The following is a 25,096-nucleotide window of genomic DNA, read 5'->3' as shown; positions in this document are numbered from 1 at the left end:
TAGATTCAAAGGTGGATAATCCCGCTCACGCCATCCCTGCTTTCACGACAGGAAACAGTACTGGAATGTCTGGCCTTTTCTTTTTTCAACTCTAGTTTCCACTATCAGATAGTTAGACAGATACTGCACCATGTAATAGGAGACTTAAGTTTGGTGGCTGATTAATGCTAAAGGTCACTCAATCGAGTAGCCATGGCTTGGGCCATCTAATACGGCCTTTACACATGCAAACAAATTAGCCTGCGTACCTCAGAACTGGCAGACTCTTCCAGTACATACTTCTTTCTAATAGAGAAAAACATAGCACATTCTTTGCTAAAACTTTCAAAACATTCTTTTTCATCATCCCAGTTCACCTGCAATGAAACGCATCAAATTATATTTTACAGTTTTGTTTTGTTTTACAATAAAATTTTTATTTCATAGAACAAAGCATACTGTGACTGTTGTCTAGGCGACAGGGAGCGGTCAACTCTATATATTGCAGTTGTCGATACTGACAATGGCATTTATGGGATTAGCATTGGTCTCTAGCTGTAGCAGGAATGCTGCTGTAATTGACAGCCACCTTTTGTCCTTATTCTCTGGGAATCACCACGATGTACCTGTATAACGGACGCCATACACCACTATGGTTAAGCATATGCTGTGATATGGGCTTATAACCAATAGGTTGTGCATATTTATGCTTATTGGACCTAGGAGGCCATGTAGATACACTACATGCTTACAAGTAATGATCCATATGCTTACTACTACTTGTATATGTGAACATGGGACATTGATAATGTGGCTGGTGGTTGTCATTAATACTGAATCCTTTTGCACTGCATTAATTTAATTGGAGATTTTTTTAATCATGTTAATAAAATTTCCCCCGGTTCCAGCGGCGGGTCACTCGAGGCGCTCCGGTCCCCGGTTCCCGGCCGCTTCCGTCTCAGGGCCGCTCAGCCACTTAGTGAAGGAGGCAGGATCCGTTTGAAGTCCGCTCGGATCCCGCCTCCTTCACTGAGTGGCTGAGCGGCCCTGAGGCGTAGCGTCTCGGGCGGCGTCAGACACCAGGAAGCGGCCGGGAACCGGGGACCGGAGCGCCGCGATGAGTGACCCGCCGCTGGAACCGGGGAAGTGAGTGGACGTCTTTTATTTCAGCCACCTCCTCCCTGGTCCCCCCAAGAAAGTGCCCCCATGCTGGAGCAACCCTTTAAGTCACTGCTGAAGATTATGTACAGGTATGCTGTGGCGTTCCAAGGGCTTAAACATTAAAGGACAAGTGCCATGAAAAACTTTTTCCCAGTAATTGAAGCACATTACAAAGTTATATAACTCTGTAATATGCTTTAATCACCTATCTGCCTCCCTTCCCTGTCTTTTCCCCCCTCCACCCCCCACCAGGAAGTGTCCTGACTCACACAGACCTGATTACTGTCGTCACCGTCACCAAGCTCTTCTCTCAGCTCCTTCTCCTGTTACACCAGCCTCCCCCCCCCCCCCCCCCCGCCTTGTCAGGTGACAGCTTGCTCAGCTCCCATTGGCTGAACAACTGCAAGCCATCACTTGTCACATGTCATGCTTATCGTCCCTCCGACTGACTCCAGCAGATAGGCAGCTCCCTCTCCCCTCATACCCTCTCTCCTGCTGCCGTGAAGGAGTCATGTCACTAGAGAAGAGAAGCTGAGCAAGCAGAGTCACCTGACAAGGAGGGGAGGGGGAGGCTGGTGTAACAGGACCTAGAGCAGCCCTCCTGCTGATGACTTATCCTCACAAGAAGGAGCTGCCTGGTGACGGCAGTAATGAGGTCTGTGTGAGTCAGGACACTTCCTGGTGGGGGGTGGAGGGGGGAAAAGACAGGGAAGGGAGGCAGTTAGGTGATTGAAGCACATTACAGAGTTATATAACTTTGTAATGTGCTTCAATTACTGGGAAAAAGTTTTTCATGGCACTTGTCCTTTAACATGTAAACTGGAGTCAAATGTTAGCTATAGTTGGTGACTGCACATAAAGTTTGCAAGTAGCTGACATGTAAAAAAAAAAAAAGTATAAAAATCTGGTGTGTGAAATACATGAGATGTGTGATAAAATCAGTAATAAATAAAGCCAGTGCTAGGGATGGTCCGAACCGAGTTTTCCAGGCGGTCCTCCCACTGTATCCACCCGCTCCACAGAGCGGGCAGACAGCGGGAATCTGATGCCGAGCGCTCGGGTTCATACGAACCCGAACCTCGGAGGGTTCGGACCATCCCTAGCTAGTGCTAAAACATACAAGAAAAAAAAAATGACAAGCTGAAGATTATCCAAACTACCAAACTATTAATAGTGTAATGCTGCTTTAATCCCATTAAGTATTGAAGAGTATCACAGCGTGCAGCAGCGCACATCTGACTCCTTTATTCTAATGATTTGTGAGAATCTAAGCATCCAGAAAATATATTTTATTAAATGTCTTCACTAGATTGTAACTGCAGAAAAGTAAACAGCTGGTTTCCTGCTCCTCCATATTAATGTTATATTCTTAACACTTCACTTACTTTCTGTGACTAAAATCAATATGTTATTGTCCAAATGCACACACATACACACACACATTTTATTTTGAAAGTTAAAGCTTTTAATTTATACAATTTCCTCCTTTGTGAGATACAAATTGTTGTTCTCTGGACTGTTTAAAGTAAACCAAGCTAGAAATTGAACATAAGTAAATCCCTTGATCAGTTCTAGTATGAACGTGAAAAGTCACTACCTCAGTAGCCAGTCTTAAGATGAACATTGGCAATCCTTCCAGTGGTGGAATGTAGTTGTCTAGCAGGAGTGGTAGCCCTGTAAGGTTTCCTCCCTGTAAGCAAACAGATTTAAACTTGAGTAGTATCTATCTCTCGATGTCCAGTCCCATTTTCTTTATTTATTCTGAATACCATTTTCTGAATACCACTCTATAAGATGCACCCCTGGTTAAAAAAAACAGCAACAACCACCTGCAGATGCCAGGGTACATAGCCCCCCCCCCCCCCACCGTACACACGATAAAAACCTAGCATTCCCACACTAGCAATGGCCTTTACTGGGCTAACATTAAGCCTACAAACCGGGCAGATAGGATCCAACTAATCTCTATAGCACCCACAGTATATGGGTCGAGTGAAAGCCCACAGGAGGTGGCCGCACCCTCACACACAACAGAAAAAAACAAATTGGCAGCACTCCAAAGCCTCTGTTCTCACTGTAGGTTGCACTCTGCATGTGGAGAAAGTACAGACAAAAAACAAAGTGCAACTGCAACCTGAAGGCACAAGCGCTTAACGTACATGCTCCCCCTGGCGTACACGCGATAAAAACCTGCTCTATAGATATTAAAAAATTAGGATCAAGACACGTCCTTGTGCGCTAATTATCATCCTATATCATTGATAAATTCTGATATAAATTTTTTCTCTAAAATGATCGCGAGTAGACTGGCACCATTGCTCCCTGCTGTTATTCATACTGATCAAGTGGGCTTTGTCCCTCGCCGAGAAGCGCGGGACAATCTCAACAAGACTCTGCTGTTGATGTCACATGCCCAGGGGACGCGGTCTCCAGCTTGCATGATTTCAGTTGACGCCGAGAAAGCCTTCGACCGCGTCCACTGGGCATTCCTATGGGCAACGCTGAGGCAGGTTGGCCTGGGGGAGGAGATACTAGGCAAAATTATGGCCCTGTATAACGGCCCCACAGCTAGGGTTAAAGTCAATGGCCTTTTCTTGATTCCTCTGTCGATCGCAAACGGGATACGCCAGGGCTGCCCGCTGTCCCCGCTGCTCTATGTTTTAGCTATGGAACACTTGGCGGTGGCTTTGCGGGCATCCCCTGACATTTCAGGTATCCGTCTGGAGGGCTCCCATTATAAGGCAGCGCTCTATGCGGATGACCTGTTACTCTACGTATCCGACCCAGCTGTGTCTATTCCTGCGGTCCTCAGAGAATTTGACCTGTATGGCCAAGTTAGCAACTTCAAGGTTAATTACTCGAAGACTGAAGCCTTAAATGTCTCCCTCCCGGCCGCCCTGGTGTGGCAGCTCCGTGACTCAGTTTCCTTTAAGTGGCAACCTTGAGCCCTTAAAGGACAAGTGCCATGAAAAACTTTTTCCCAGTAATTGAAGCACATTACAAAGTTATATAACTCTGTAATATGCTTAAATCACCTATCTGCCTCCCTTCCCTGTCTTTTCCCCCCTCCACCCCCCACCAGGAAATGCAGTAGACTTACACAGACCTGATTACTGTCGTCACCGTCACCAGGCAGCTCCTCCTTGTGAGTCATCAGCAGCAGGGCTGCTCTAGGTCCTGTTACACCAGCCTCCCTCTCCCCCTCCTTGTCAGGTGACTCTGCTTGCTCAGCTTATCTTCTCTAGTGACATGACTCCTTCACGGCAGCAGGAGAGAGGGTATGAGGGGAGAGGGAGCTGCCTATCTGCTGGAGTCAGTCGGAGGGACGATAAGCATGACATGTGACAAGTGATGGCTTGCAGTTGTTCAGCCAATGGGAGCTGAGCAAGCTGTCACCTGACAAGGCGGGGGGGGGGGGGGGGGGGGGGGGGAGGCTGGTGTAACAGGAGAAGGAGCTGAGAGAAGAGCTTGGTGATGGTGACGACAGTAATCAGGTCTGTGTGAGTCAGGACACTTCCTGGTGGGGTGTGGAGGGGGAAAAAGACAGGGAAGGGAGGCAGATAGGTGATTGAAGCATATTACAGAGTTATATAACTTTGTAATGTGCTTCAATTACTGGGAAAAAGTTTTTTATGGCACTTGTCCTTTAAGTACTTGGGGGTGTGGGTCCCCACAGACCTGACTTCCTTATTCTCTCTTAACTTCCCTCCCCTGTTGGCCCGTACGAAAACGGACTTATCGAACTATAATCGTGCCTGCCTCTCCTGGTTTGGTAGGATTAATGTCCTTAAAATGGATGTCCTCTCTAGATTCCTGTATTTTTTTCAGGCCCTACCGGTTTGCATCCCGAGCATTTTTCTGAAACAATTACAAACCCTTCTCCGCAGGTTTGTCTGGGGCTCAGTGCGCCCGCGCATTAAATACAAAGCACTTACGCGGGCTAAACAGAACGGCGGTGCCGGCCTTCATGATTTTTCCTTGTACAGCAAGGCCTGTATCTTGCTACGTCTGGTTGACTGGTTTCACAGAGCCTCTGACAAACAGTGGGTTGCGGTTGAGGAGGCGCTGTCTCCTACTCCTCTTAGGTCCTTGCCCTGGATATTCCCTGTAAATTGCCCTCCGTTGGCTTCTTTCCCCCCTCTCACTAGATACTTTCTACAGGTTTGGGACAGGCTCCTTCCACTTTACAATCTCTCACACCGCCCGGGGCTCATGAGCCCCCTATTTGGGGACCCGGCTTTCCCACCAGCCTGCGACCGAGCCACCTTTTTGCTCTGGTCGGCCTTGGAGGGCGCCAGGATAAGCCAGGTTCTGGGGTCAGCAGCTGTGATCCAGCCATTGCAGGAGTTACAAGATCTCTGCCCGGGGAGGAGGCTGTCCTGGTTGGAGTATGAACAATTGAAGACATATTTGGCCCGACACTTTCCGGGGGGTATTCGTATCGCTCAGCAAACTGAGCTGTAATCTTTGCTCCTGCAACCATCACCTGCGGAGAAAGCCATCTCTCAGCTATATCGCCTCCTACTGGCTAAGGATGCGGACCAGACCCTGCCTTATATCTCGGCCTGGGAACGGGAACTCGGTGTTACACTCTCTGAGCCAGACCTGGTGAAAATATTCACTCTTATGCATAAATGGCCTTTGGCCTGCCATGCTCAGGAGCAGAATTTCAAAATTCTAACGCGATGGTACCGATGTCCCTCTTTGCTTCACAAGATTTATCCAAACGTCCCAGATATGTGCTGGCTTTGCATGACTGCTGTGGGATCTATGCTTCACATCTGGTGGGACTGCCCCACCCTGAGACCCTTTTGGGAGGCGGTCTTTGAGATCTATACTATAGTTACTGATAAAGATGTGGCCCACTCTCCTGCCTTGACCTTGCTCTCTCTGGTTCCCGGCCCCTCCTCTGCTGTCAAGAAGGGTCTGCTGCGCTGCAGCTAGAACTGTCATTCCTAGACATTGGAAGTCCACAGTGGCACCTTCCATTGCTGAGTGGGTTCTCAGAATAGACTTTATTTACCGAATGGAGTCCTTGACAGCGGAGGAGCAGGGCCACAGCAAAAAGGTGGAGCATACCTGGCTCCCTTTTAAGGCAGGTGCCTCTTTGGCACGATGGCTGGCATAGCAGCTCTCTTTTGGCAATTGATGCGTGCTCCTGACGTTCTGGGGTGACTTGAGGTGGGTGTTCCTCCTCTGCTCCTCCCCTCCTTTCCCCATCCCCCTCCCATCCTCCCCCCCCCCTCTTTTCTTTCTCTCTCTTCTCTTTCCTTCTCACTTCTGCTTCTCTTCCTACATCTTTTCTCTCACTTTGTTCTCGCAAGTTCATTTGCTCGTTAATGTTGTAGTTTACGTATCTCCACTAGGTCACTGGGTGACCCTTCACACTAGCATCAGTTTCGCTATGTTGAGGCGACATTTCTCTGTATATGCTGTTTATTAGAGGACTTGCTACCTCCTGATTGCCTCTTTATGGAGATCGCACAAGCCTATCTATCCAGCTTTTCATTGTATTATTGTTTATTTAATTTATTCGTTTATTTTTTCCTTTCCTTATTTTCATGCTGGTACCCTTATTTTCATGCTGGTACCTTCTTTGTTTGGAATTGTACTATTTCTTCTTTACCTGCTCTGTTGTGAAGAACTGTTAATAAAATCTTGATTTACAAAAAAAAAAAAAAAATTTGGATCTTTGAAAACCACCCATGTCCTGTGGGGGCTTTAAATAGAGATTAGTTGGCTCCTAACTACCCAGTTTGTAGGCTTATTGTAAGCCCAGGAGAGGCCATTGCTAGTTTGGGAATGCTAGAGTAGGACTATGTCTCTGAGGACACCTTAGCATGGTGACATGGTACACTTTGTTTGATCAAATGGTTTGCTAAGATCCTAATTTAATATCTTTACAGCAGGTTTTTATTGTGTGTACGCCGGGGGGAGCATGTACGGTAAGTCCTTGCACCTTCAGGTTGCGGTTGCACTTTTTGTGTTTCTGTCTGTATTTTAGCCACATGCGGGGTGCAACCTACAGTGTGAACATACGCATTGGAGTGCTGCCAACTTCTGTTTTTTTTCTGTTGCACCCCTGGTTAAGTCAACTGAAAATAGGCAAAAAAATTTATCATAAAAGGAGAATATATCAGCTCACCCTTGATAGCCACAATTAGCGCAGGTGTGTGTGGACCTCCTGGAAGTGAAGCACGTTCTGGCTGTATTGCGGGCCGCAACCCGGAAAGTCCATGAAACGAAAAATTCCATCCACGGCTTCAATAAAATTGTGGTAGCTTTATTGGAACATCACAAAACAGAAAACAAAAAAATAAAAGATAAAAACACACCGACGCGTTGCAGGGTTAGAACCCCTTAATCATGGCCAAGATTTTTTTTTTTTTTTTCTGTTTTGTGATGTTCCAATAAAGCTACCACAATTTTATTGAAGCCGTGGATGGAATTTTTCATGCTAATTAAACTTCCCTGGTGGTCTAAGGCAGTGAAGGGTTTAAGGTTCAACAATGAAAGAGCCACTTTAAAGGGAACTGATCACCCTGCCGGAGAGGACATGACAGTAAGTAATGTATACTTAAATAGGTTCAGTGCACCAGGTTTCTCTGGGTGTCTCGTGTCAAGCACAGGAGTCGCCAACTCCTCTATACCATAAAGTCCCAATAGGAAATAACTGACGTGACCAGATGCTTGCAAGTATTAATTCCAAAACTGTATTCAAAAAATGATTTCAACAAGCTTGTAGCAATTTCATAGTGGTTTAAACCTTATCATATACATTTATTGACACCCAGGAGTGCGGACACAATCAGGGGATTTCCCCACTCAGTATAGCAGCTATTTCTGGTGTGATCGGCACATAAGTATACATCACTGTTATTCCCCCGCAGCCACGGCAGAATGACTAATTATCAATTTATCCTGGACAACCTCTTTAAAGCTTAACAGTACAAATAAGTCAGACCTATGAGATATGAAGGTCTTTCAGTGCTACATAAACTACAGCTTACCTCATCTATTTCCAAGGAGAAATAATCTTTCAACATTTCTGATTTTTTCTGAAGGAACTGGACAATGTATTCAGCAAGTCCCTCTTTAGGGCCATCTTCTTCTGTCCACCCACTTTCAGGACTATCCAAGGCTAGCATGGCCAATTCATATATTGGTGCAGACTCCTAAACGGATGTGAAATATCATTGTAACAATTCCAACAAAAAATTGTACAACAGCACAAACCCGATGTAGTTGAGGTGGGTGCCCGTCTCTCCACCCTGGCCCGGGGTGGTAGAAAGTCCAGCAATAAAGTAGGAGACAGCACGTCCAGGAGTAGAGTTGAAACAACGTGTTTAATGACACACCAGTGCGCAGTGATCACTGCTTGAGAAAGGCTCATTCAGCCGAAACGTCGCGCACTGGTGTGTCATTAAACACGTTGTTTCAACTCTACTCCTGGACATGCTGTCTCCTACTTTATTATTGTAACAATTCCGTTACACTGACAAATGTCCCTGTAGGAATCAATGTAAATAAAACCCACAAACTACGGGGGGCTCCGTATTGTCTTTTTTAGCAGGATTCCCCAGCATAGAAAAGCACTGTTGACTGCACTTTTTTATGTGTAAAAAAAAAAAAAAGTATAGCCCAGTGGATTCTTTTGACAATCAATTGTTAACAAATATAACCAAATTACTATAAGATCACTTGAATACCACACATACACACTTACAGATAATCTCATTATGCCAAAATTTCCAAAATCATATATGAGTATTTGATAGAAGAGTTCTTCACTGCAAAAGAAGAGGAAAGAGTCACATCAAAAACAGTCATACAATTTTACAATTAGTCCAAATAGAAAACTTATATATATATTGCTCTACCATAACCCTGGCAGAATAGGCAGCAAAGTGAAAAGGGCTGCAGTGTGTTCATTTAAGTGCTGATACTCTCACTGAAAAGAGCCCGTTCACACAGAGTAAAATTGGTAAAATTCCGTGCGGGTGAGCTCCGCCACAGAATCTCGCTTGCTGTCTGTTTCAATGGGATGGCTCGTACATTTCCGCCACTCTCAGCTCAAAGAATTGACACGTTGATACTTTGAGCAGAAAGCCATGGAACCGAAGGCGCTCAAACCATCCCATTGAAACAGACAGCAGGCAAGGTTCTGTGGCGGAGCTCTCCCCCGCTGAATTCCATTGATTTTACTCTACTTGAAGAGACCCAAAGACTATAAGGAATACACACCTAATTTCTTTTTTTTATTTTTACAAACTTAAGTGACTGCCCATACATACAGCTGCTCTGCTGTCACTGCACATGGATTGGGCTTAAAAGCTGAGCCCACTTCATATGCATCAGATGATAGCTGTATGTTATAGCCCACACTCCCCTGCAACTGGTGGTACCAGACCGATCCCAGAAGTTTAACCCTTTAAATCGTATTGTTAGATCGCAGCATTTAAAGGGGAACTCCAGGTTGGGGTTAAAAAAATGAAACTTCTGCAGAAGCATAAAGCATTACTTACCTATCTATTCCATTATTGAAACTACCAAAAATCCATTTGTTTTGGGGGGTTTTGTTCTGTTTTGTGTTTCTGCACTTCCAAGTTTATCAGTTGTACACAGTACTACAGGTTCCAGAATGCAATGCTTTCCCTCAGCTGTTCATCACAGTCCCCCACCCTGTACATTTCCCGGCCAAATCTATTGCATAACATCTTGGCTGTGTTCACACATTGCAGTTCTATTGTGTTACTAAATAATTTGCAGTACTTGATTATTTCATTGTTTACCCACACAGTACGCTGTAATCTCTACCTGTAACGCTGATATTGGAATAAAGTAAAGAACTTTTAGATTTTTTTTTTTCTTTTCATTTCCACGCACATATTATGATCAAGCATTTGTTATCTTTGAAGTTGAGCCCACAATAAGGCTCTGATCCTTTCTGCTGTTTAGCATCATTTACTTGTGTTACTGCATCATTTTTGTGAAGACGCTGCAGTACTGCAATGACACTCCAACATGTGTGAACACAGCCCTAATTTCCCTGCACACTTCTGCACAATCAGAGAAATCAGTGCAACACCTGCTTCTGGCTGGTTAGAGATGGTGAATCACTCAGGGGATTGGGGGATCCAGCCAAGCCTCCTGTGACATCACACCCTGCCCCGTCTGCATCATCAGCCTGTCCTCAGCAAACACACACAATGTGAGACAGAGGCATGGAAGATTTGTCTTCTAAAGGGGGAAAGCAGAAGGAGCAGGAGACAATGTGGATTTGCACAGAGGCCATTTTTTTCCACTTCCTGGATTTCTATCAGCTATTAGTGTGGCAGAACCGTACAGGTACGGTAATACATTGTATAGACACATATATTTAACTCTTAATGTACTTTTAATAGAAAACAAGTTTTTATTATCCGGAGTTCCTCTTTAAAAGGCAAAACTACCTGTCAGGGTCCCGATTGGCATCCTTGCAATTGCTGCCTGCGGATTGCTTACTATGATAGCCACAGGCCTTCTGATGGACTCCCTGGCTGTCAAGTAGACTCAGTAGCTTTCATGTACTCCCTGGCTGTCATGTAGCATACAGAGATGATGGTCATTTTTCAGTTTGAATTCGGCACCAGAAGAGGTTTCTAAATGTCCAGTCTCCCTGCTGCATATATAACTATGCAATAGGAGACAAAGCTTCCCCCTCAGTGCCCATAGCTTAAGCCTCCAGCGCAATGTAATTCTAAGAAATTGGGTCTTGCATAGGAGACAGGAGCGGCCAGCATAGTTATAAGGAGCAGTAACAATATTTACTTTGAAACCTGTCTGTACCAAATTCAAAACTGATGTATATTAGAACAATGACTGCAAAACTTATTTTTCAAAAATCACTAGACATACACTTTAGGTATCACATAGTTTTCCCCTCTGTTACCTACACTATACAAATGATCTATAGATGATATTCTACATAAAACTAACACAATTGATAAATGCTAAGTATACCTTAACTTAGTGGTATTTAGAAGGTAGAGTTTGGTTTGATACTGCGCTAGTGTCCACTGTGGATTTACACATCCCACAAAGGAGTGATTCCGCAACATTCACATGCATACGGTATGAATATACTGATGTACATTTATGCACTTTATTCTTATATGTTTTCACCTAATTTGATATATTTCCTATGACCAGATGTATGTACACAGCCTCCCGACAGGGAACAATGATTACCATCCGTGTACGCGAGTCCGGGGAGAATTTGGCGCAGGCGCTCTTCCAACTTGGTCTCTTGAGTCGCTGTGCGCATGTCCGCCTGCGTTCCACCGGCGGACGTGCGTTCCAGTGACGTAGGCCGGGAGGAAGCTGCGTGATCCCTGGCCACTCCTTTGACCCGCGTCGTCCCCCGGAAGGAATCCTCAACATTAGTATATATAGTGCGCTAGACATGAGTTGTATATGCCCCTTGATAAAGCGATCTGTACGCGAAACGTGCGTCGGGGTTGCGGATACCAGACACCACGATGGGTAAGCGTCTTTTTACATTATCATTTACATTGTGGATATAGGCTGACATTGTTTTCAGCGATCCGAGGCTGTGTAGATACACTGCAGGGCTAGATGTATATTGATTGTGACGGTTACATGGTATAGTGGTATATGTAAAAAAAAGTTGTTATTAGAATTACGGTGGTCTGGTTATCAATTACTGCTGGTTTCCCTTTTGCACTAGTTAAGAAAAAAGAGATTTTTTTATTGATTTTTAAATCATGTTTAATAAAAATTAATATATTTTAAATTAGCTTGGTGTGGTGTAATTGTTATTCTTTAAAAAAGCTAATCAATTATGTTGGACTAGTTATGGTATGGTCAATTATCTCCGTGGTGGTGAGACCAATATTGTTTGAGTGTCCATTGGAGCTATTGTATATAAAACTAACACAATTGATAAATGCTAAGTATACCTTAACTTAGTGGTATTTAGAAGGTAGAGTTTGGTTTGATACTGCGCTAGTGTCCACTGTGGATTTACACATCCCACAAAGGAGTGATTCCGCAACATGTCCTGGAGACCTGTTAAAGAAAAAGTATAGAAGTATAGGGGAAATATATAATTAAATATGTTTAAAACAATTATTGTGTAGCTGTAATACTTTTGACTGTGTACAGATGTAGGTCCACACAGGACAGTATTCTATTAATTAAGACATAAACCAATATTTTTCCATGATAATTTTCCACCAACCCTTTCCTCCTTGAGGGCCTGCTTGAACTAAAGCCAATACTGCACACAGTCTTAAGGCCCTATTCCACCAACAGATCTGACGACAGATTATCTGCCAAAGATTTGAAGCCAAACCCAGGAACAGACTATAATCAGAGAACAGGTCACAAAGGAAAGACTGGATTTCTCCTTTTTTCAAATCCACTCCTGGGTTTGGCTTCAAATCTTTGGCAGATCTGTTGGTGAAATAGGGCCTAAAGTTATCTCTTTTACACAATCTTTTAATATACTGTAGTCAAATAGGCTTGTTAGATCACAGTCATATATATAGTCACATATGCTTGATAATGAGTACATAAAAATAAAGCTCTTTATTACAAAATGTAAGGAAATAACACATTACCATATTAATTTTCAAGTCGAATAAAACTGCCATTTTCCCATCACACCTAAATTAACCCCAACTCTATCTCCCTCTTCAACTGTTCAGTCCAATATATAAACAAAGCCCCCCCAAAACCCTGTTAGCGTAAGGGCCCTATTACACGGGACGATTATCGTACAATAAATTGTTAGAGCGTTTGAATTTAAACAGTAATTGTATTGTGTAAATGCAGGCAACGGGCGAAAAATGAAAGTCATTGTTAATCATTCGCTAATTGTTTGCTGTAATTCCACATTCATTCGCTATAATTTTACATTCCTTCACTAATAGTTTAAGAGTAATTCCATATGATTCATTCATTTGCTGGGATCAGATAGAGCAAACAATTGTTGTAACTAATGACTATCATTCTTCATAATATGGTGATCAATTTCAGGTAGCTCTCGTTTATTGCTAAAACTAGCTTAGGGATAGATTACACAGATTACACTTTTGTACCTTGTCCCGGGCTCTATTGGTAAAATCAAGATGGGCATTCTCAAACACATGTTGACAGCAGATACCAAGACATTGGAAATCCAAAGTGGTTCCTACTATGGCTGAGTGGCTGATGGTATTGCAGAGGTCCAGGACTTTTTAGGCACTGTACGGCATCAGTGATGATACACTACTTGGACCGATGAGAATCGTAGTGAAAATCAATTTTTTTATTGCAGTGATTACATATATTCATATTGATCTGATGAAGAGGTGGAGCCTCGAAAGACATAATCTCTGCAATAAAAATATAGATTTTCACTACAACTCTCATCGGTCCAAGTAGTATATCTCCACTGATGCCGTACAGCGCCTAAAAAGTCCTGGACCTCTGCAATACTGTACCTCCAGTTTGCATCTTCTGCTTCGGATACTACACTGGGTTCTCCCGACTCCGTGGACTGGCTGCAAGTGGAATTTTTATTAATCAAGCGATTGGCGGTGTCGCGCTCGTAGCACGACCACCCCAGGTGAGCGGCTTCTTAGCCACAATTTTCAAGTTTATGTCTAGCTTGTGGTAATGTACAATGTGTGCTCTTGGTGTTTTCTCTTGACTCAAGTTATATCCTGAGTGGCTGATGGTGCTGAGAGAAATAGGTAGAATGTAGGAGATAGTGAGTAAGGCACATAACCGTTCACACATATTCAACCTAATTGGCGGACAATTATGGATTACAAAAGATTTCTGGAATGTACTAGGTAAAGACAGCAACAAGGTTTTTTCCTACCCCCTCCTTTTTTTCTCTTTTCTTATTCTTTTCCCATCTTTCATTCTTTTTAATCTTTTTCTTTTCTACTCACTTGGCTCCTGTCATATTGGCAAAGCATTGGTTAGTCATAAGTTATGGTTGTAAGTATAAACCTAATAATTTTATAAAATATTTTATTCTTTATATTGAGAGACCTGCATATGACAACATGCTTGTAGAGATTGCTTTACACTACATTTGTCTCAAGTCGCTTTGTACTTTTGCAATGTTAGGTCTTACTGTACAATACAGATTGAATCCAATATGTGTATTTTGGAACCTCTTAATAAAAACAGATTGAATATAAAGATGGTAATACTATCGTTTGGATTTTATGAAATTATGATACAACCTTAGGAAGAAATGATGGCAGAGTTTTCATTACTACTGTGCAATGTTAGGGTGTTAAGAGGAAAAGCTGACAGGGCCTGTACTTCTCAGACCTAATGGACTGCTGTGATGCTTAGAAGAGAAGCAAACTTAAATGATTTAAATCTGCTAGACAAAGAATAAAATGGCTAAAAAAAGGAGACTACCAGGGATTCCAACATGAGCTTTAGATTCCATAGAGGAAATGTTATTCTCTTGGGAAGATTCAGACGAGTGGCGGGTAAGAATGAAGTCTAGAGATGAGCTGAGGGCAGTTCTTTGTATTTTTGGTTAAAATTTTTGTCTAGTCTTTTTGAAGGAATCCAAACAATACAGATGCATTTACAGAAAGATTCCTGTGTTCCTTTTGTAAAATTTGAGAATGCTTTCCAAACAGTTAAAGTGACTCTGTACCCACAATCTGATCCCCCCCAAACCACTTGTACCTTTGGATAGCTGCTTTTAATCCAAGATCTGTCCTGGGGTCCGTTCGGCAGGTGATGCAGTTAATGTCATAAAAAACAACTTTTAACCCCTTGCCGCAAAATGACGTTTGGGCAACGTCATGTAAAACAAGTAGTTCCCGCAACATGACGTTCCCCAAACGTCATGCTTTCCCTGCCTCCTCCCGCTGCCTCTGCCCGGAGGGGAGCCGCGCTCCCCGCGGGCAGTTAACCCCATAAACAATGCGACCGCAGCGTCTATGGGGGAGATTTGTGTCCTCCCACCGATCGGGTGGCGGAAGGAGGCTGCAGAACGTTGCCTCCTCCCGCCGCCACTTCTAATGTGTCCCCCCCCCCCCCCCCCCCCCTCGTGCCTTGATACAGGCGGATCGCCGCTATAGCGGCGATCCGCCGGTAACGGGTATTACCGGTGCCGCCGACAGCTTTCATCTCCCCCCACCGTGAATCCACAGTGGGGGGAGATGAAAATGTATAATTCAGACCCCAGATCAGCCCCCCTAGTGGCCGATCACTAACCCTCTCCCCTCCCCGGGCGGCCATCACATCCAAGATGGCCACCCCCCATCCCTGCGAACAAACAATGTTTGTTCGCAGGGATGGGAATGAATAAATGATCAAAGCCCCATGCTCTCCGCCACCGGAGGTAGCGGAGAGCATGGGGCAGTGATCGGGGACCCCCCCCGTGTGGTCCCGGTACAGGCGATCAGCGGTATATACTATATACCGCTGATCGCCTGTTCCCAGTGCAAAGAAACACTTTTTATCCCCTGTCACCATAAATTATTGGTGACAGGGGATAAAAAGTGTCAGTGTGTCACCCCCGTCCCCCAGTCACCCCCCCTTCCCCATATACGTTACATGATCCTGGAGCTCCTTCCTCCTCGGCGTCCTGGCTGGTTGTGAAGTGCGCATGCGCTCCACAACCAGCCAGCTCTGAAAATTTAAAGTGACAGAAACCAATTTGGTCTCTGTCACTGAACTATGATTACTGTGATAATACAGTGAATACAGTGAAAATGAATGTGTAAAAGTACAAAAAGTGAAAAACATACAAAAAAATACAACACACACTTTTTATTATAGTAATAATTCCAGTTTACTCCCAAATTACCCCTAACCCCCCCAGATTACCCGTAACCACCGCAGGTTGCCCGCAATCACGCTAGATTGCCCCCAATCACCGCACGTTGCCCCTGACCACTACACGTTGTCCCTGACCACCGCACGTTGCCTCTGACCACCGCACGTTGCCAGTGACCCTCTCCAGATTGCCCGTTACCACGCCAGATTGCCTGTAACGACCCCAAATTACAGGTACCCATCCCAGATTACCTATAAGCACTTCACTTTATCCGTAACCACCCCACGTTGCCAGTTACCACCCCACGTTGCCCGTAAGCACCCCACGTTGCCTGTAAGCACCCCACGTTGCCCGTAACCACCCCACGTTGCCCGTAACCACCCCACGTTGCCCGTAAGCACCGCAGGTTGCCCATAACCACCCCACATTACCTGTAATCTCATTTTTTATTGTATTTTAGTAAATGCGCTATGCTAATAACTATTACTAGCTGCGGTTTTGCTCCAGCAAATTGGCGCTCCCTTCCTTCTGAGCCCTGCTGTGTGCCCATACAGTGGTTTATGCCCACATATGGGGTACCGTTTTACTCAGAAGAAGCTGCGTTACAGATTTTGGGGTACGTTTTTTCTCCCATTCCTCGTGAAATTAAGAAATTTTAAACTAAACGAACATATTATTATAAACATATTATACATATTTATAACATATTATTTATAACATATTATAAAATGCTCATCCTATTTATAACATATTATAAAATGCTCATCCTACCCAAAGATGAATTCTTTGAGGGGTGTAACTTCGAAAATGGGGTGACTTTTGGGGGGATTCTATTCTGCGGACACTACAGGGGCTCTGCAAACGCACCTGGCGCTCAGAAACTTCTTCAGTAAAATCTGCATTAAAAAAGCTAATTGGCGCTCCTTCCCTTCTGAGCCTGGCTGTGTGCCCATACAGTGGTTTACGCCCCCATATGGGGTACCGTTGTATTCAGGAGAACCTGCGTTACAAATTTTGGCATGCTTTTCCTTTCTGTTCCTTTTTCCTTTTGAAAATGAGAAACTTTAATCTAAACGAATATATTATTTGAAAATTTTAATTTTCGATATTTTTTACCGGCTAATTGTGAATACTTTCCTCCAGCCCCTGTAGGGTTAAAATGCTTATTATTCCCCTAGATTAATTCTCTAAGGTGTCTAGTTTCCAAAATGGGGTCACTTATGGGGGTTTCCAGTATACAAGCCTTCTAAATCCATTTAAAAAAAAGAACTGGTCCCTAAAAAAATCAGTTTTGGAAATTTTCACAAAATGTGATAATTTGCTAATAAATTTCTAAGCCCCGTAACACCCTAAAAAAGTAAAATATGTTTCCCAAATTATGCCAGAATAAAGAGGACATATTGGTAATGTGATTTAGTAACTAATTTATGTGCTATGACTTCCTTTTTTAGAAGCAGAGAATTTTAGAATTTCATAAAATGCTAAATTTTCAAATTTTTCATGATATTTTGATGTTTTTCACAAAAAATACACAAAGTAGTGACCAAATTTTGCTACTAATATAAAGTGTCATATGTGTCGAAAAAACAATCTCAGAATCGCTAGCATACGTTAAAGCATCACTGAGCTATAAGCGCATAAAGTGAGACAGGTCAGATTTTGAAAAATGAGCCTGGTCATTAAGGCCAAAACAGGCTTTAGAGGCAAGGGGTTAAACTGGCAGCCCTGTGCCCTTTGGCCGTGGCTTACATTGTGTATGCATTAGGCTAGCACACCCTCTCTGTCCCTCCTCATCATTAGGAATGCTCCAGGCAGATTGCCTACTATTCATCAGCTGTGAGAGTCCGGCACATGGGCTGGATCCTTAAGGCACCTGAGTAGTTTTCACTGCAGAAGAATAGGAAAAATGTTGAAGAGGCTGGGGAGGAGGGACGGAGAGGTTGTGATAGCCTAATGCATACACAAACGAAGTTGTTTTTTATGACAATAACTGCATCACCTGCCAAACGGACCCCAGGACAGATCTTGGATTAAAAGCAGCAATCTGAAGGTACAAGTGGTTTTAGGGGGGGGGGGGGGGGGTCTGATTGTGGGTTCAGAGTCGCTTTAAAGGGGTATTCCAAACAAAAGCTAAAAAAAATGAAATGTTCCCAAACCTTGCTGGTCTAACTCACCAGGCTTTTTAGCTGCCGCCATTCCTGAGTTATAAACCTTGCTGGTCTTACTCCGCAGGCTTTCTAGCTGCCGCCATTCCTGAGTTACAAATTTTTCTAAAAGCTGGTCTATATCCAAGATGGCGCCGTCCGAGAAAGTACATCTCCCAGCATGCATTGCACCATAGAGCCAACTGCCAAGTATCCACCTCATCTTGTATTATATGCCCATTGCTGGCTTAATCTGCTTCTGCTTTAGGCTATGTTCACACTACGTAAATCTACGGCCGTAGTTCTCGCCGCAGAACCACGGCCGTAGATTTGCGGTGTGGACACAGCCTCCGTTTTAATAGGATCCGGGCGGAGGGTGTACACATCGTATACGTTCCGCACGGATCCCATGAGGCACCGCAAAAAACTGATAGGTCTATTATTTGCGGCCGGAACTCAGTGAGTTCCGGCCGCAGTGGGACCTGTCAGTTCACACAGTGAAGCGAGCGGCTCCGGCCGCTTGCTTCACTGTGTGCTATGGGAAGCTCTGATGCAGGCGCGCGCTGATGCGCCCGCATCAGAGCTTCCCAGTCGGATAGATCATCCGGCCGGTACTTGTACCGGCCGTAATGATCCGGGCTGGGACTGGCCGTTCCGGGAAAATGAAAATAAGCATCTTTTCAATCGATTGAGGCCATCATACAATCTTGGAGTAGATTTATGGTAGATCTCAGAATTTCCATACAAAAGTCTTTGCATGAAAGAAATTTATTTAGATCTTTTAGACTTATTATTACTAGGCAAGTGTAATTTGGCTTTGTTAACACGAAATAGAGGGGAGTAGAATTCCCTTTCTTCGTTTAAATGGGGAAATGGAATCAGAATAAGTTTTTGAGGGAGAGATAGAATTGCTTTAATAGGTTTACCATGACCCCCGAAGAAGAGAAACCCTTTGTTGGTGAGGTTCTTAGACTCCAGAAAGAGACTGCTACAACTGGTACCGAGAACCCAAGGGACCCTCCTTCCCCCAATGGCATTGCTGGGAACTCTTTGAGCTTGAAATATCTGATTGGGTTAAAGAAAAAAAACTGCCTTTCCCTGGAACTCAAAACCTTTTATTATCTGTATTATTCTGGGAGGACCAAGTAAGATTCCTAAACTGCCTTTTATTACAAAAGCAAAAACAAGTATAGACTGAGAGGGAACACCTTTTTTTTTATCTGAGGTCTTCCCAAGTAGAGCATATAAAGCAGGCCCAAAAAGATATTCCCCATTACGAGACAGCACAACTTTTGAGGCTGTGTCGCCCTTTATCAACCTCAACCATAGAACCCTCCTGGCTGCATTAGATAGGAAATCTGCTCTAGCTAACATATTGAAGGCATCTGCAGATGGTACGACATGTATTTATTTTTTTATATTTTTATTTGTATAATGGGAAAGGGGGTAATATAAATGTTTATTTTTATCTATTTTTTTTCTTAAATATGTTTTTAAACTTTTTTTGTTTGCATATACTTAGGGCCGGTTTTAGACGAACTGTGCCCCTGGGCAAAACTAGTGGGGCGCAAGGCGCAAGTTTTTGTTCAAAAATGTCATAAAAATTGCACATATTATATTACATTTACCTGCCTCAAGCAATTTACACTCAAAAGGCAAAGGAAAAAATAGGATTAGTCTTACCGGTAAGACTGTTTCTTCGAACCTTCACGACGGCACCATAGGAGGATGGGTTGTACCCTAGGGACAGGAAAAAGCACGAGAGGTTAAAAGCCCCTCCCTTTCCTCCCAGCACCAGTGCCTTTATAACAACCAATAGCACCACGTGAGTATCATATTAAACATACAATACTAGGGAGGGATACTGGTGCCGTCGTGAAGGTTCGAAGAAACAGTCTTACCGGTAAGACTAATCCTATTTTCTCTCCTCACCTTCACGACGGCACCATAGGAGCAATACCAACCATTACTCTTAGGGGGGGACCACAGCCTGCAGCACCTTCCTGCCGAAGGACAGATCTTCTTTTGACTGCAGAAGTAGTCTATAGTGTTTTGTGAATGTGTGAGGGGACGACCATGTCGCGGCCCTGCAGATCTGTTCCAGAGAGGCCGAAGCCCTTTCGGCCCATGATGTAGACATCGCTCTAGTAGAGTGAGCTCTTATGTTAATGGGAGAAGGTAGGTCTTGAGCTTTATAGGCTTCTGTTATTGAGTTTTTTATCCATCGGGCGATGGTACTTTTTGAGACTTTCTTTCCTTTGTTTTTCCCCTGGAACTGGATGAATAGATTTTGGTCAGTTCGCCAGGGAGCCGTAGTTTCCATATACTGTAGGACTGCTCTTCTAACATCTAGAGTATGGAATTTTTCTTCTAATGAATTTTTTGGATTTGGACAGAATGATGGAAGGATAATGTCCTGATTTTTATGAAACTCTGTAACTACCTTAGGTAGAAAAGAAGGATCTGTTTTTAGGGTAATACAGTCTTCTGAGATAGTACAGTATGGTTTACGAATAGTTAAGGCCTGGATTTCGCTCACCCTCCTGGCCGAACATATCGCGACCAAAAAGACTGTTTTGTATGAGAGAAGTCTTATATTGATGTCTGTTATAGGTTCAAAGGTAGGTTTTGTTAAGCCTTCTAAGACTATATTTAGGTCCCATGACGGATGAATAGTCTGAGGTTTAGGATTAATTCTAGACGCAGCTCTTATAAATCTTTTGATCCATCTATGGTCAGCTAAATTCGTGTCATAGATTGCCGATAAGGCGGAAACCTGTACTTTAAGGGTGGCTGGTCTAAGGCCTTTAGATAGTCCCGCCTGTAAGAAGTCCAGGATTTGGGCTATGTTTGGTTCTGCCGGAATTGGTGGAGGAGATCTACACCAAGAGGAGAACACCTTCCAGACTTTTAGGTAGATGGAAGTAGTTACCTTCTTTCTGCTTTTCATGAGAGTGGATATTACCTCCTCTGATAAGCCTCGGCTTCTTAATATTGTCTCTTCAGGATCCATGCAGACAACTGTAGTTTTTCTGGCTCTGGATGAAGAATCGGACCCTGAAAGAGAAGGTCTGTTAGTTGTGGAAGTAGGACTGGCTCCTCCAATGCTAACGTCTTGAGGAGGCCAAACCAGCTCCTCTTTGGCCAATATGGAGCTACCAGAATAACTTTTATTCCTTGGTCCCTGATCTTCTGGAGTACCTTTGGTATCAATGGGATGGGTGGAAAGGCGTAGGCTATTTTTACCTTCCAATCCTGTGTCAGGGCATCTACTGCAGTAGGGTGGTCTGACGGATTTAGGGAGTAGAAGTTTGTCACTTTTTTGTTTTTTATTGTGGCAAACAAATCTATCTCGGGTTTCCCCCAGCGTTCTACTAGTTGACGGAAGACTTGATCTTTGAGGCACCACTCCCCTGGATGAACTTGGTGGCGACTGAGAAAGTCTGCCTGAGTATTTTCTGTTCCTTTCAGGTGAGTTGCTGAAAGAGACAGAAGGTGAGACTCTGCCCAAGTGAATATCTGTTTTGATACTGACCATAGGAGATTGTGTTTCGCACTGCCCTGGTGTCTTAGGTGGGCTACAGTGGTGACATTGTCCGATAGAACATGTACGTGGGTCTCTTTTAAGGTGTTCTGAGCTGCCCGTAATGAATTTTTGACTGCCTTGAGTTCTTTGAGGAGCCTGTTAAATCGTTTGTGTCCCAAATCCCCTGAAAGAATTGGGTCCCGACTTGGGCTCCCCAACCTGTCTGGCTTGCGTCTGTTTTTACTATAATCTTGGGTTGAGGGTTCCACTGTACCCCTTTTTGTAGGTTCTCCCTTTTTTGCCACCAGCGTAGAGACCTTTTCGTCTGAGGGGTGAGGGAAAACTTTTTGTCTAATCCCGAGGGCCTTTTGTTCCAGGTTTTTAAAATCTGCGCTTGAAGTGATCGGGAATGGGCTTGACTCCAAGGTACCGCTGGGATGGATGAAGTCATTGAGCCTAGTACTGACATTGCCTCTCTCACAGACGTCAGTGAACTGTTCTTTAGTCTCCTGATTTTTGTGAGGATCTTTTGTATCTTTTCTTCCGGAAGAAAGGACGTTTGAAGAGTTGAATCTAGGAGGATTCCCAGAAACAGTTTTCTGTGAGATGGCACCAGGTCGGATTTGTCGACGTTGATGATCCATCCTAAAGATGTTAGAAGGTTGCGAGTTGTTTCCAGATCTTGTAGCAGCTTCTTTTGTGTGTCTGCTATGATGAGGAGATCGTCCAGGTAGGCCACAATATTTATTCCCTGGAGATGAAGAAAAGATATCACCTCTGACATCACATTGGTGAAGATTCTTGGAGCCGAGGAGATCCCGAACGGGAGAGCTCTGAACTGATAGTGGCGTACTTCTTTCCCTATGAGAATCGCAAACCTTATATATTTTTGGGAATCCTGATGTATTGGAACATGATAGTAAGCGTCCTGGAGATCTATGGAGGCCATCAATGCCTTAGACGCTATTAGAGGTGTTGTCGTCTGTATTGATTCCATCTTGAACCTCTGATACCTGACGTATTGGTTCAAAGGTTTTAGGTTTATAATTAGACGGAAGGAGCCGTTGTTTTTTTTTACTAGAAACAAGTTCGAGTAGTGACCCGCTCCTTTCTCCTTTGGTGGAATTAGGGAGATTACTTTCATATACTGTAATTTCCTCACGCTTTTTACTAATTCTTTTTGTAGGGGATCTGAAGACTGACGTGAGATTGTAAATCTGTGTGGGGGAGGGTGAGTCAGTTCTATTCGGTAGCCCTCCCTGATGATATTTGTTACCCAGTTGTTGTTGGTAATATATGTCCACACATCTGAAAAGTCCTTCAGTCTTCCCCCTACCGGACCGGTGTCACTGTTTATCTTGGGAGGACTTTGGGTTGAAAAAAATATTTCTCCCTTTTCCTCCCTTGGAGTAACTCCAGCGGCCTCCTTTCCCTTTACCGCGGTAGTTGTCCTGAAACTTCGGTCTTTTGTACTGTTGTTTCTTTTGTGGGTTTTTTTCTTCTGGTAAGGCTTTCTTTTTATCTGCCGATTTTTCTATAATTTTATCCAGGTGTGTTCCGAACACATATTGACCTTCAAACGGTATACCACAAAGATTCGATTTAGCGTTATTATCGCCGGTCCAGTTTTTTAACCAGAGCGCCCGGCGGGCGGCATTGGTTAGTGCGCCATCTTTAGCTGCGAATCGGATAGATTCAGCTGTGCCGTCGGCTAGGAATGCAGTGGCGTCCTTTAGTAGGGGTAGGGAGTCCACTATTTGTTGTCTTGGACATTTATCATTTAAATGGCCTTCTAGCTGTTCTACCCAGACGTGGAGGGCCCTGGCTACGCAGGTGGCCGCAACGTTATTTTTTAGTGAGTATGATACGGTCTCCCAGGATTTCTTTAAGAGGCTTTCCGCCTTACGGTCCATGGGTTCCTTGAGCTGAGAGGAATTCTCAAAGGGTAGTAAGGATCTTTTTGTGGTTTTAGCTACTTGAGCGTCTATCTTGGGAATATCTCCCCACCTGGACGTATCTTCTTCTCCGAAGGGTAACCGTCTCCTAATCTCGCTGGGCACCTGTAACCTCCTCTCTGGTTCTGCCCACTCATCGGTGATCAACTGTTGTAACGTCTCATGGACTGGAAAAACCAATTTCTGCTTGGCTTTCAAGCCCTGAAACATCTTATCTTTAGGGGCTACCTGCTCCTGAACTTCTTCCACACTCAGAGCACCTCTGAGCGCTTTAAGTAGGGCAGAGGTGTGCTCTGAGGGAAAGAAGTATTTTCTTATTTCTTCTTTCTGTTCAGTCTCATTATCGCTCAGTTCTATTGTTTCCTGAATCTGACTTGATTCACCAGAAGACGCGGATGAGTGTCTCCTACGTTTCCTGGATAATGTAGTTTCTTCTGAAGCTGCTACAGAAGCAGAATAACTCGACATAATATCCACCGGTGCATCATTAGACACTACCTGATGGACCGGGGAGACCTGAGGAGGATTTTGATCTAGCGGAGCAGGAGGAGGAGGAGGAGTAGGTAGAGGTAGTGGTAGGGGAGGAGGAGGGAGTCTGGTTATAGACGTAGCGATCTCCTCCTTCATCATTTTCCTGATATCTTCCAGGAATGATGATCTGTCTTCCTTTATGATTTCCCCAATGCAAGATGGGCAGATGTTTTTCTTGCAACTGGATGACAGTTTTGCATTGCAGGTCACACATCTCCTCTCTGGTGTTCTAGGTTTATCTTTCTTAGGATTAGATTCTTTAGTCTCCTAAGGAGGATAAGCAATATATACATCAGACTTCAAAGAAAAGATGATAATCCAATGTAAGTACCCACACACTGGCTGTATAGCCATATAGAGTATATATATATATATATCTATCCGTAACCTTCCTGCACCCATACACAGATTTTGAGTGGAGAAGACCCTCGTGATATGTCAATTGTACTGTCAATGTAAAATATCACCCACAGTGAAGACATGCACTGACTTCAGAGAGGACTAAAACTGCAGAGTTTGCATAGGAAGCGTGCTGAATGCAGAGCTGCGCATGCGGAAGCGGCCGAAGCCGATACACTACTCACAGTTACCGCCGAAGCAGTCTTGTCGGACGTGGAGGGATCCATCACCAACAGCGAGACGATCCGACCAGTTCGCGCTGAAGATTTAACCGTGCGGTCCCGAAAGTGTAGCGGAGCGCACGGCGTCTGACGTCATCTCCGGAGCGCCGGCTTCCCACGACACAAGCGGGCGACACGGCGTCCTACGTCACACGTAGAACGCTGCGGCGTCCGCGTCATACGCAGAGCGCCGCGGCGTCTACGTCACAGCCGAGGCGTTGCGGCGTTCCCACGACCGGGACACCATCTGCGCGTGATCCACCGGCGGGGGTGGGGGGGTTGATTAGTCCGGGTCCCCCGTCACTGCAGAGTACCTGGAGACAGTGCGAGGCTCCACAAAGGAAACGACGGGACTGCTCCTGCCCTGCGGCCGG

General features: G+C 44.3%; 1 protein-coding gene across 1 annotated transcript in view; it reads right to left on the bottom strand.

Annotated features, from left to right (window-relative positions):
• Window positions 1–25,096, bottom strand: part of MLH1 (mutL homolog 1) — a 68,901-nt gene that overhangs the window by 4,992 nt on the left and 38,813 nt on the right. The window contains exons 14-18 of the mRNA XM_069958477.1: window positions 12,102–12,210; window positions 8,867–8,930; window positions 8,151–8,315; window positions 2,738–2,830; window positions 249–356 (exon numbers count right to left, since the gene is read on the bottom strand). Coding sequence (XP_069814578.1) covers window positions 249–356; window positions 2,738–2,830; window positions 8,151–8,315; window positions 8,867–8,930; window positions 12,102–12,210 — 539 coding nt within the window. The remainder of the gene's footprint in view (window positions 1–248; window positions 357–2,737; window positions 2,831–8,150; window positions 8,316–8,866; window positions 8,931–12,101; window positions 12,211–25,096) is intronic.

This window comes from Dendropsophus ebraccatus, chromosome 2 (assembly GCF_027789765.1).
Source record: "Dendropsophus ebraccatus isolate aDenEbr1 chromosome 2, aDenEbr1.pat, whole genome shotgun sequence".
Classification (NCBI taxonomy): Eukaryota; Metazoa; Chordata; class Amphibia; order Anura; family Hylidae; genus Dendropsophus; species Dendropsophus ebraccatus.
The sequence above is the reverse complement of the archived record's forward strand: the minus strand, read 5'-3'. Positions and strand labels throughout refer to the sequence as shown.